The sequence below is a fragment of the Empidonax traillii genome, unplaced genomic scaffold, assembly GCF_003031625.1.
Source record: "Empidonax traillii isolate 1590-97213 ecotype Southwest subspecies unplaced genomic scaffold, ASM303162v1 scaffold62:size2133460, whole genome shotgun sequence".
Taxonomy (NCBI): Eukaryota; Metazoa; Chordata; class Aves; order Passeriformes; family Tyrannidae; genus Empidonax; species Empidonax traillii.
Window position 1 is genome coordinate 2,056,002 of NW_020955255.1, and position 12,990 is coordinate 2,068,991.

Below are 12,990 nucleotides of genomic sequence, written 5' to 3' on the forward strand. Positions count from 1 at the left end.
TCTACTGTGTATACACACCCGACTACAACCCCCAATGCCCTCCCAGGCACTTACTCTGATATATCATTCCATTTGTCCAGAGTTTTTACTGTGCTTTTTTATTTTTAATATAGATGCCAGAAGAAGAGGCGTTCTGTGTGTTTGTTAAATTAATGCAAGATTACAGACTACGAGAACTCTTTAAACCAAGCATGGCTGAACTGGGCCTTTGTATGTACCAGTTTGAATGCATGATACAGGTACATACAAAATCTATCAAACTTTCTCTTCAGTAACTATTAATAAGGAATGTGGGAATTACAGTTCAAGAGCAGGCATATCTGTTGGCTAATGGCTACACTCCTGACAGTAGCTAGTTTCAGAACTTCATAAGTAAATGCATGTGGCTCTGGCAGACTGACTGGGTTTAAACACTGAAGCATGAGGATTTAAATTGCTGCAGTTTAGGCATCTGAAAGTCTAATTTTGTTTGGATTGAAGACTCTGGAAGTCAAAATCTTCACAGTCAATTTTTAGCTATTTTACAAGATGGAAAGTGGAAGATATCCACGTGTAGAATTGAAATTGTTTTCAGATTTGAAACTTAGAGTGCTGTCTTCCTGATCAAGTTGATGGAGAAAAATAGGTTTGTGTTTTGTGATCCAGTTCATAACATGATGATCAGGGGTGGGATATCCTTAGCTATTTCCAGCTCTTTTTGTTCCATTTTAGATGTTACTTAGGGATTTACAAGCTTGTGACTTCCTATTAGGATCAGGAAGTTTTTTGTAATCTGTGCTTTGCAGGGTGGAAGAACATTCTATATTGGGGTTCTGTTGCATGGTTCTTGATAATGATGAGTAATAGCATTCCTAGTCCTGTGTTGCTAAGCTGTTGTCTGTACTAAATATCAGTTATTTTCTTTTATTCAAAATTTGTCAAAACCATGTCTGCACTAAGACTGCAAGCAGAAGCTTAACATTTGTGGTTTTTATTCCTCTTCTTTTCCAGGAGCATCTTCCAGAGCTTTATGTGCACTTTCAGTCCCAGAGTTTTCACACTTCTATGTATGCATCATCATGGTTTCTAACTATATTCCTTACAACTTTTCCACTACCAATTGCAACAAGGATATTTGATATCTTTATGTCTGAGGTAACTACTATAAATGCTCATAGGTTATGTTTTAAGAGTAGCTGTTAAAAGCAATTATTTAGGTAGTGGTATAAATCCCATTATGATGAGCAAATCTGATTTGCTTTTTAGTTCTTACACTGATCAGATTATTTTAAGGGGAAGGTGTCTGTGTGTTGAGTAGTTTGTCAAGGAAGAGGAACTGTCTCTGGATGTGGACACTGTAACTTTGTGCTGTAACCTGTTGAGGGGTCACCACACCTGTTCTTTCTGGATGCAGTGCAGTAGCACTGCACGCAGCACAGACAGCAGTTCTCAGTAGCACTGTAAGTTTGCAGTGGAAACTAATACTGCTTTCAGGCCAAAGATCAGGTTCCATGGGGATATGCAAGCCATGAAGAGGGAGTCTGGGTAACTTTTATTGTCTGGATGATGAACAACCGCCAAAGAAATTTATGGAATTTTTCAGTGTCACTATCACAAAGACACGTTGTCTCGTGTTTAGGATTAGAGCTTTGCATCATTGTAACTAGTAACAAATCATAGATTATGGTTCATTTATGCTCCGCAGTGATCTTTTAGAAAATAGTAAGTCAAAGGTGGATCCTTTTAGCTTACCCTCAAGAATGTCTGAGATAGGGGATACAGTGAGACATTCCCTTGTGTCTGTTTCAGTAGATTAACTACATTGTACCATGTCTGAAATCAAAATGGCTTTTTTGAGAAGTACTTGGGTGTTTTTCTACTAGATGTATTAAAAATGCTTGATGGAGCTGACCTAGAGAACTCCTTCACTTGAGTTTTTACCTCAGCATTAGCCTCTCTGAGGGGGGTGTCTGACATCAGGACAAATAGCCAGATTGCTTGTCCCTGGAACAAACTAAGAAACCCAGAAGCTGTTGTTGAGAGATTTTTTTTTTTTTTTTCAGTCCTTTTGCTTGTCTGAGAAAGTGGGTGAGATTTCCATTGTTAGTAAAGAGCATCGTACTATTGATGGTGCCATGAATAATTGTTGGATATTTTTTAACTTCTGTTTTCAGGGTTTAGAAATAGTATTTCGAGTAGGTTTAGCACTACTTCAGATGAACCAGGCAGAGTTACTGCAACTTGACATGGAAGGAATGTTACAGGTAAGTTATGATTACAGTAATTTTGAGAGATGTCTGAAATGTGCAGTGTGTGTGTGTGTATTTCCTCACAACTATTAATTATGTGTAATCTTGTGCTCTGATTGCTTTTAGCACTTTCAAAAGGTCATTCCACATCAGTTTGACAGTGGTCCGGACAAATTAATCCAAGCATCTTACCAAGTCAAATACAATGCAAAAAAGATGAAAAAGTAGGTATAACATTTTAAGAAAATCAATTATACTGTTGCTAAGAGCTAGTTTATCTTTAAAAGTAGTTATTCAGTGTTTAATTTTGAATTTTCTCTTTAATTTTTTTTTTTTGGTTTTGTCCTATATAAACAATTAAAGCTGAAGTTCTGTCTGTAAGAAAATTACTTTAAAACAGTCTTTACTATTTTTCTTAATTATAAAAAGCTGTACCTCACTTACAAAGATAACCAAAAAAGCTTTTGAAGAAAAAATGGGGCATTACAACACTTCTGCAAACAGGAACTGAATAGGAAAGCTGGGTGGGGGGTGCTTTTGGAGGGGAGGGGGATTGTTTTTTTTTCAGGGTGAGGCAGGGAAAGGATTGCTGCTTCAGAGTCTGTTCATACCTACCCAAGTCTATGTTTAAATTTAATGTCCAGTCTAAGCATTTGCAGGAGTGCATTTCAGAGGAAATATCAATAATCTGTATCTCTGTTCTACTGATATTTGTTAGTTAATACACCAACAACTAAATTATCCACAAGTTTTCTAATCCTACTTTACCATTTCTAATTTTTAGGTTAGAAAAGGAATACACTACAATAAAGACAAAAGAAATGGAAGAACAAGTTGAAATTAAAGTAAGAAGGCCTTAACAATTTTTTTTATGAATCAGTTTAATTCCTTGGTGGGAGAGTTATATGTTTGATCTGTACATGTAGCAGGACATGTAATTAAAGTCCCCAAATTCTTTTCTTTTGGCATTTGTATTTGGGATGCCAGTTGATAAAGGACACCTACAGTGAAATTACTGAGATTTCTGGTGGACATGGAAAAAGATCTTTAGAGACCCACTGTACTTATTTTTTATTCTTTCCTGCTGAGTAAAGCTTGATTACAGATGGCCTCATTTATCAGGGGTTCCAAATGTGCTGGTTTAGTTGTAGGTGTCCCGCACAGGAGCTCTGTATGTAACATGTTAGGACAGTTTGTCAGAATGCACTTGAGTGGTTTGTCATTGATTTTTCTTATGCATTGGAGCCAAGATGGAGAACCTTCTGTCTGCAGTCGCCTTTTCTTTTGGAGCTTCTGCAGTTAATACAGACTGTGGGGGGGAAAGCCAACCTGCCAGTGCAGTTTATTTTTCCCTTTTACTAACTGACCTACTTCCTCTATCTGCTTAATCACTGCATCTTTTTCCTTTTGAGACATAAATAGGCTTTTGATGCCTTTTTTCCTTTTTCTCTTTTTTTTTTTTTTTCACAGCATGTTGTTTGATCTGGATTTTCTTTCTTGTGTCTTTAGACAGTTCTGTAAGAAAAGGCAGTGGGAGAAACGATGGGCAAGTGCATTAAATAAAGCTTAGAGGGAGTGAGGTACAGCCTTCCTTTTCTGTCCACTGCCAATCAGTTTCCTTTGCAGTGTCAGTTTTTAAGGCATCAGTTCTTCAGAAAAAAGACTGACATGCACCTGGGAGCACAAAGGTGTTCTGAGCCTTTTCAGGCAGTTTGTTACTGTTGTAGCAAGCAGTGAGGCATTAGCAGCATTATGATCTAATGCTGTAATGGCATCTGAAATCTTAAGATTTGCAGGGCTCAAATGACAGCTCTCTGCAGAAGAGGACAAATAAAACCATATGAAAGACAACTGTAACTTTAGATTCTAGTATTTTAATTATTTCAAATCCTTCTCTGCTTTTCCCTATGCTCCCCCCCCTCCAAAGGCAACAAAAAAACACCCCAAAACAAAACCCAGCAACCACAACCCAACAAAAACCCCAATGAAACCAAATGCTGTCTGTTTCTAGGCCCTACTTTGGGACTTATGTAAATTGTTTTTGACTTACTCTTTTCCTCTAAGAAGCTCTGCTATTTTAGGGAGGTAGAAAAACAAGCACATTTTGAGTTTGTCTTTTAGCCTGGCAGAATAAACCATTTACTGAACTAAAATGCAAGGCTCTGTTCTTGGGGATATGGATCCTTCTGTCTGAATGCTGACTGCTAAAATTTACAGGAAGTGCACTAGTGAAGTATATAATTGATTACAATTCCTTCTTACTTCTGGGGCATCTGAGGTAAATAATTCTCAGTATAACCTTACATATTAACTACTGTAAGGAAAAGAAGGAAACCTTGCAGCTGTCTCATTAGCCTGTCCTAGTGCAGGAGTGCACTTTCACGTCCCTTAACCACGCAGACTTTGGTTCTTTTTATGAAGGGGAGGCTGTCAGGTCTGGTGTGGGGTTGAGCCCTGTGGTTCATCTGCAGACGTGCTGCTTTCAGCTCGTGTAACACAGGTGCTTTCGTACAACACGAGATATCGTCTCATCTTTGCTGGTTAAACTCATCTTTTGAGCTAGGACATCATAGAAAAGGAATTAAGAAGGTCACTAATTATTTCCGTACTTATACTGATTTTCATAGATGTGGTGAGATAAAAATGTTAGCTTGCTTGGCTTTTATCAGACTTCCAATTCATACCTTGAGAAATGGATTTTTGAACTGTTTCCCTTCCAGAGGTTACGAACTGAAAACAGACTCCTAAAGCAGCGCATTGAAACACTAGAAAAAGTGAGTATATTGGGGATTAGATTTAATCTGTGTTAATTTATGGAAATTTTATTATATGAAATGGGAATCTCAGAATTATAGTTTACTGTTTTGCTTCTAATCTATGGTATTTACTAACAGTGCTTAGCCAAATAGCATGGCAATAACCAAGCAATTAAGGGCAGTGGTGTAAATGTGTAAGGTTGTTATGTCTGACTCATAGTGATTGAAAAAAATCAAACATTTTCACATACCTGACTTCGGTTGTACTGTTTTCTTCCTGAATTAGAGGCATCTGTTCAAAGTGGAGAAGGCTGCACATAGTGGACTGCTTGGGTAGAAAAGAGGTTTTTGTGAGAGACTCCTCAGTTTTGAAAATTTAAAGGTGTTTGGTGTCTTCATGTAGGAGCAAAATGACAGACCTGCCAATGAGCAGAGAGATGAGATGAGATGAAGGCAGATCACTTCATTGCTAGGGAATGCAGCAGTAGAGGGTGTTGTTGCAGCATTCACAGGAACACTGCTATTAATCTGCTCTGTTTAGTTTTGAACTTCTGTGGCAATTTTGGGTACATGATGGGGAGAATATCTGAAGACTTATTTCTCATGGGGTTAGTGTGGAGCAGAGTTTTGTTAGGCTTCTTTGTAGCTGGTTAAAACTTTAGAAGTGAGCGTGTCAGCTGCTGTGGATACACTGCCAACGTGCAGGCATTGTTCTCCAGTGGCCTCTCCTATGTCCTGGTATCGTGCTTCCCATCGCAGATCTCATCTGAGCTGCTCTGCTCTAGAATGAGAACATTCCTGTCCATCTTCACCACAAACAGTGGAATTGAGCGCTCACTCCTGTGAGCTGCAAACAATTGTGTTTCACAGGGAAGAAAATGGTAAAGTTTCACTTTGGAGTAGCATCGTTGGAAGATGTCACACTTCAGATGTTAAATCTGGTATGATTTCTTGAGGAACAGCCCATCTGTGTCAAATTCTAATTAATTGATTTCTGAATTTAGTTTGGAAAATGTGCACAAGGACACATTGTGAAAGTTGTGAACAAAAATACAATTTCATGAATATTTTTTTTTAAATATTGGAGCATTGATAAAATGAATGGAAAAGAGCAGGCTGTCTTTAAGAAGCTTGAAACTGTAGTGAATCATTTCAATTTCCTTGGCAAATATATAATAGTAAGTATCTCTATTTTATACTTAAATTGTAGGGGTTGGAATTTTTTTTTAATTATGATGTCCGTGATGAACTGCCAGATGCTAGTGCTCTTGCAAATTCTGTAATTAGAATTTCAGAATTCGCTTTCAGAGTATCCCAGTCTGATTGGAATTAAAACATTTCAAAATGGGAAAATATTATCTATTAGTAAGGATTTCTGATGATCATTATCATCATAGCATTTGAGAAACAGATCATTAAGTGTGAACAAACACATTCAGTTCTTCTGTTGGAAATTTATTTTAAAAATACTTTTTCCCTCATCCAAACTCATATGATTTAGTTGTGATTGCAAAAAATCGAGTGCTTTCAGGGGTGATAAAGTAAGAAATTAATTAATGCAACTGCAGGGGGGTAGTGCTTTTTCAGTGTGCAAAGAATGAAAATTTCTTTCTTGCAAAAGTTTGTCAAGGAAAAAGAATCTATAAACTGCTCGATGAGTTACTGCAAGAGTTCAGTAAAACAAAATACGAGCTGTTATAGTTGACATTTCCTACTTGTCTGTCAGTTTGTACCATTTAACTGCTTCATCTTACTGGAAGCTGTAGCTCTGCATGAGCGCCTTGGTGCTTAGTGGAGTTTCCTTTGTGCTCAAATTATGCCTTTGTTTCATGTTGTGGGTGGACTGTAGTCCTGCATCTATCTACTGTATCATATCAGAGAATGCATCAGTAACTTTTGTTAATTAGGGAAGCAAGCCCTTCAGAGACAAATACCTACTCTCCTGTAGGTGAATTTTACATGTTACAGAAATCTGGCTTTGAACCCTTCTTGTATCAAAAATGGATTGTGTTACATCTGTTGCAGAAAAGGCTGCTTCCTGGGACTTTCAGGCTGAGTTGCCTTAAGTTATATAAAGAGTTGTTAATTTTGATAAAAGGTTTGCACAGAAAATGGGTAGAATTTGGGCATTTTCTTTCTATTAGCTCTTGGTCTTTTTTGTCACTATTATCAGCCCCTTGTTTTTTGATTTTCCTTTTCCTTATTCCTATCTGAATTTTTCCTTTGTAGGAAAGTGCTTCCTTGGCAGATAGATTGATACAGGTATAGTCTTTTAGTCTTTTACTGTATGACTCTCTTCCTACTTTTAAATTCCAACTGCTCTAATGCATGCATATTTGCATGCTATATTCTATCCCTGCTTTGCTGATTTGGAATAAATACAGAGCTAATATCTCGCTAGAAACTCGTTTAATTTTGTTTACTAAAAATATATAAACCCAATACCTGCACGTTATAGTAATTTTCCTAACCTAATGCAATTTTTCTGGTACAAATTCCTATGAGAAATGGATTCTGTGACACTGTATTAACACTGAAATTGAATATTGTGAACCTCAATCTGTGCATGTACTACTGAGTAATAATGCATGAAAGGAATTTCACTGAATGCAAGTACCAAACTGTGCTTGCTAAATGGATGCTGAACTTTGTACTAAAGTACTAAAGCAGCTGTTCAGTACTACCTTGTCCTAAAATTTCTACCAATTGTATCTGTGCTGTTCGCAAAACCAATCGGATGAAATAAGCGGCTAAGCATCACAAAGGCAGTCTCTCTTGGATTTGTCATTAAGTGCTTAAAAAAATAAATTATGTCCTAAGGGACAAGTGACAAGGGCCCAGGAGGCTGAGGAAAACTACCTCATAAAACGGGAGCTGGCCACCATCAAACAGCAGAGTGATGAGGCCATTACTAAACTGGAGCAAGCTGAGAATACCATCAGGGAGCTCCAACAACAGCAGCAATGGGTAAGGAGCCTGGCAGCACATCATCTCATCTTTTTCACTCACTTGTGTTTATTTTTCCTCATCATGACATGGTCTCTGTGCTGTCCTTGTAAATCCTTGTTCATTGTGATTTGCTTCTTAAAATTACACAAATTGGACTAAATGAAATTTTGGTCTGTTTTTACTGATAGATGAGATCCATAACCCTGGATAGATGTAAGTTATCAGTTTATAAAAAACCCCAACATACCCACAATAAAACACACCCAAGTAAAAAGCTCAACAACAAAAAAACACCCAACCCACCCCTCCCCACATACCACCAAAGAAATACTAACAAAACCACACACATACAGCCTTTGGTAGCTCTTCATGCTAAGAATCTCCCCATTGCAAATTGTGGCACTCTGAATACTCAAATTTGGGAGTTGTTTTACACTTCTGTATTGTTTAAGTCAGTCTATGTCATGTTAACATTTCATCTGTGTATTTATATTTGGTTTTTTCCTAGTATGCTAAAATTTACTGCTTGCTGAAGTAGAAGGATGTTGTCCCTGAGTTTGGAACTACAGGACTCGATTAAAAAATGTGGATTTATGTGGATGTGAAGCAGCAAAATAATTTATATATAGTATAGTACTGTGTTTCTCTGTGTTTTAGGTAGTAAAATATGCAGAAGTTCAGACTGTTGCTGTGAGACTGAAGTGACTTCCTCTAAGCCACTTAAAGTGCTCAGTGTCTTCTCCTGGGGTGCGAGGGAAGCCATTTCAGCATCTTCACTTGCTGAATCAACTGCACTACTAGTGTTGGTGTGAATTTCCTCGTACTGTTTTAAGTGGTATATAAGTACTTGTTGGAGTCTTGGCCATTTCAGGTGTATGAAACTTTTAAAACTACGACACCCTGCAGCTGCTTATCAGGCCCCTTAAAGTCAGGAGGGTAGTTAGTTTTACACATCTTCCACTAAACCTCTAGTAATCCTTTTGTCTTCTCTTGGAAGGTAAAGATGAGATTTACTGTTAGACTGAAAGGAAATCATAACAGACTAGTTCTAAAATGTTGTGTTTATAATGTCTGTTTAATGCATTTCAGTGTAAAAAGGGCATGCTAGAATAATTGTAAGGAGTGACTGATGAGCTACTCTGTCATGTGAAATGCTGCTTTTTATATAACATGAGCAATTTCTTCAGGAGGAAACAGCACTGTGAAGAAATGACAGCTAGGAAGATGGGGATGGTCTTGTGATGCTTTCCAACATTTTAGATATACTGTAATCTTTCAGGTGAAATGCAGTGGGAAATGATAGACTTTAGGTTATCCAGCTGTTTATTGTCTGATTACAATAGTACACGTGCCCTTGGAAGGTGTCTTTTGGAGGCATCCACATTAATGTCCTGTATGCAGTTAAAACTTTTAAGAAGAGACTAAGATATTCTATTTATTTATTTATTAGTTAATTGACAGGTAATATGACTTTAAAAGCTAATGCCTTTAATTATGCTGGGAACTTACTGAGAAACAATGATGGGGAGGCCTGAGAGGTTGGCTGGGTATGGGAACTGATCCTGAGCAAAACCGTAAATAACTGGATTGCAAACTTGGCTGGATGGGAGCTGTAAGGGCAGAAGACTGGACAGGTACTGAGAGAATGGAGAGTGAGTAAAACACAAGAATGAGCAGTTCAATTAAGAGCCACGCTTCCTACTTTGCACGCTTGCAGCATTGTTTTCCTCCACTTAAACGTGAATGTGACTATAGGAAGTAGTCTGTGTGTGTGGAACTGAGACTGTAAATCCATGTGGTTATGGACAGGTTTGTGCCCAGTAGCTGGCTAATTCTCAAGTGTAAGGAATAGTGCTGTCGTTTTGAGAACCATCGGGATTAGACAACGTGGGGAAAGTGCTAAGATGGCTTCAGTTAGGAGATCGCTATGGGCTACTGCATCGGAACAGGCTTTTAACTTTGTTTCCAAGCTATGAAATGGGAACGACACAAGCAATTGCGTTTGTTTAGGGCGCCACCTGGTGGGAATGCCTGGGTTTATTTGGAATTTTGGCATTTTACTTTACACTTGTAAATTTTTTGCCACGTGCTGGTGCCAGTAGCTTTGTTCTTGGCAATATCCGTTTCAGTATTGTCTTGAATATCTGTTCTAGTGTTTTGTTTTTTTTTTTTCCTCCAATTATTTCGGCTTTATGATTAGCAAAAAATGATTGCACTGTAAACTTGTAAATGGCTGCATAGTTTATCTGTGCTTATTTAAAGATACAGCATCTATTCTACATATTTTATAATTTACATATTTTCCAATCTTTAATAGCCTGTTTCAGCCTGATAGAAACTGTAATGTTTGGGCTTGAATTTCTGAATAGGAATGTATGAAAAGAACTGCCTAAGGATACTTGCAACTGCCTCTTCTGAACAACCCTGCGGGATTAAAAAAACTCAACAAAACATGGTTTTGTTGGTAGCAAAAATACCACCTAAACCATAGTAGTTCTAAGAAGGTTTAACATGTCCTTTGTCAAAGATTATGTGTTTGTATTTATATATTATTGAGGTTTATGCAGTCTGCTTGAGGAGATTGGATAGCACAGGTTAAGTCGTTCAAGGGTAAGTACGGAAGGTTCTTACTTGATGTGAGTGTCTATAAAGAGATTCTCCACTGCAGCACTTCTGAATACAGAGATGGGTAGAGGAGGATTTTGGCTCAAGTCCAACACCAGAAGCCCAAATTACACACAAGTTTATTTCTTCCTGTGCTGAAGTATTTATAGGGAGTCTTTAGATGAACCAGAATGACTTCATAATGAAGTATGGAGTCTACTCAGAGGTTATCACTGTACTAGTGGATGGCACTAATCTGTCTTTGGCTTGTCTAGCCTTTAAACACAGAAACCTGCCAAAGGCAAGTTGTGGTGGGTAACCAAACAGTTAAGAGGAAGGTGGCTTCTTCCTCATACTGGTGGTAAATCAAGAACTGGATAGAGGAAGTTGTGCCTGACTTCAACAGAACAGTTTTCTTTGGAGGCATGCTAAGTATATATAATGGTATTTGAGGAGTTAGGGGCAAAGGTAATCGGCCTGTTGTAACTTAGTCCTGATAATTATGTGCTGAAGATTTTATTCTCTGTTCTTTTCCCCATTTTGTTTCTAAATGAAAAAGGTAGCTTCTGCTGGATGTAAACACCTCCAGTATGCAAATCTTGTCTTTCCCAGTGATACCTTAATTGTCAATGATTACCCCGTTCATCAGTCTGAATGCTTTAAAACTGAATCTGAGAAATGAGAGGCAGATCAAGCTAAAAATGCATCACATTTTTAAATAGGCTCTTTAACTGTATTATATAAAGATAGAATTTTAATTGATTAAGCATTCAGATGGAAGCATATGCATTTTGTAAGGTAATTTATAGCCATGTATTTGATTATTGTTACATCAACTTCATCGTTTCTTTTTAGGAACTCAAGCTAAAATGGCTGATAATAATTAAAAGCATAGTAGTTGATTTAGGGAATATATGCTTGGAAATGAGTGTTGCAACCTTATGGAAGGCTTCACTTTACTTTACAGTATACTCTTCTAATTCTCTCTTCTGATTTCCAACCAAAACACAAAAAATAAAAATACTGTATTTAGTGAAGTACTACAGTTAGTGCTTAAATGTGTAAGCAAAGTTAGCTGCTGAACAATCTGTTAATCGCTCTTCAGTATAGTGTGCTGGAGAAACATTCTGTAATTACGTCTATCATCAGCCAAAATAGTATTAGGAATGGTTGTGTGGAGGGAAATAAATCCAGTTGTGTGAAACTAAGCAAGGACTTGTTTCTTTCAGAATTAAATGACTGTAAAGCTGCATATTTAGTGCTTTGTATTACATTTGTCTTTTCAACATGGTCAAGAAAGTGCTACTGTGGTTAAAATGTCTGGCAGAATCTGGAACAAGGTAGAGGCCATCTGAGTTGTCGTGTTATCATGTGATGAACTTGAACAAGCAGCCAGGGAATGTGAAAGAGCTGCTGCTTCTTCTCTGTGTCTGCATGTTGTTAGCTGTGCTACTTGTGTTCCTACATCATGTGAAGCGATCGCAGAAATGAATCAGCATTGCCCACCCATCCTTTTCTTGCACTCAAGTCGGGTCTGCCTCCACTGCTTGCTGAGGCAAAGACACTGTGTGGGTTGAAAATAATATGAGTTAAATTAGTAATGTGTAAGGGCAAATTAATGTTAATGTACAAGGATCATACTATATACGTGTTCCCTGTGTGTGCAGCTGCACAGCTAAGCAGGCTTAAGTGGATGGTCTTGATGACACTAAAAACGACCTGAGTTCTGTTTGCCTTTCAATGCTTTGTTTATATCCCTCCATCACAGCTTCCTGAATAACATTTATACCAGAAATGTAATACATTGTAACACTAAGGTTAATGTCAATTCCGAATTTGGACTGTACTGTAAGTCGGGACAAAAGGCTTCCTGCAACTTATGCAAGTTTTTATACTTGCAGAAATATAAAAACAAATGAAAACATACTTTCCCTTATCATGTAGTTCCATGGAAATCCTTGTTTTGTCCTGTTCGCCTTTGGTTTGTGCATTGGAGGTCAGGGAATGCCACACCATAACAGAAGCATGTGGAACTGAAGGCTCTTCGTTTTGTCTCTGTTTTTAGATACAGAAACCAACATTATTTTTATGCAAACATAAAATAAGACACAGTTGTATCTTTAGTATAATAAATAATCTGTGGGTTTTAGTGTTGCATTTTTAATTAATTAAAACTTAATCTATTAATCCGAGTATAGTATTTATATTTCACAATGTAGTTAATGGCACCAAAAATTTATTGAATTATTTTCCTCTAAACTTAATTTTCAGGGTAATGATGTAAACACAGTAACTAGACAACTGTGCTTTGAGGATGTCAACACCCACTTTTTTCCTAAATCAGAAACTGAAATACCAATTTCAATTTTCAAATACAGAATTGCCTGTTGGCAGTCCATCAAACTGCTAAGTCATTTTTAAGCGACCCAAGAAATAAAATGTGTTTTTTAAAC

General features: G+C 37.4%; 1 protein-coding gene across 9 annotated transcripts in view; it reads left to right on the forward strand.

The window, feature by feature from the left end:
* The window catches only part of EVI5 (ecotropic viral integration site 5), a 77,990-nt gene that overhangs the window by 24,614 nt on the left and 40,386 nt on the right, over positions 1-12,990 (forward strand). For 8 of the 9 annotated variants that reach the window (XM_027879991.1, XM_027879992.1, XM_027879993.1 and 5 more), the window contains 8 exons: positions 114-239; positions 991-1,134; positions 2,154-2,243; positions 2,355-2,452; positions 3,013-3,073; positions 4,949-5,002; positions 7,214-7,246; positions 7,805-7,951. In XM_027879991.1, coding sequence (XP_027735792.1) covers positions 114-239; positions 991-1,134; positions 2,154-2,243; positions 2,355-2,452; positions 3,013-3,073; positions 4,949-5,002; positions 7,214-7,246; positions 7,805-7,951 — 753 coding nt within the window. The remainder of the gene's footprint in view (positions 1-113; positions 240-990; positions 1,135-2,153; positions 2,244-2,354; positions 2,453-3,012; positions 3,074-4,948; positions 5,003-7,213; positions 7,247-7,804; positions 7,952-12,990) is intronic. The other variant, XM_027879995.1, reaches the window with a different exon arrangement.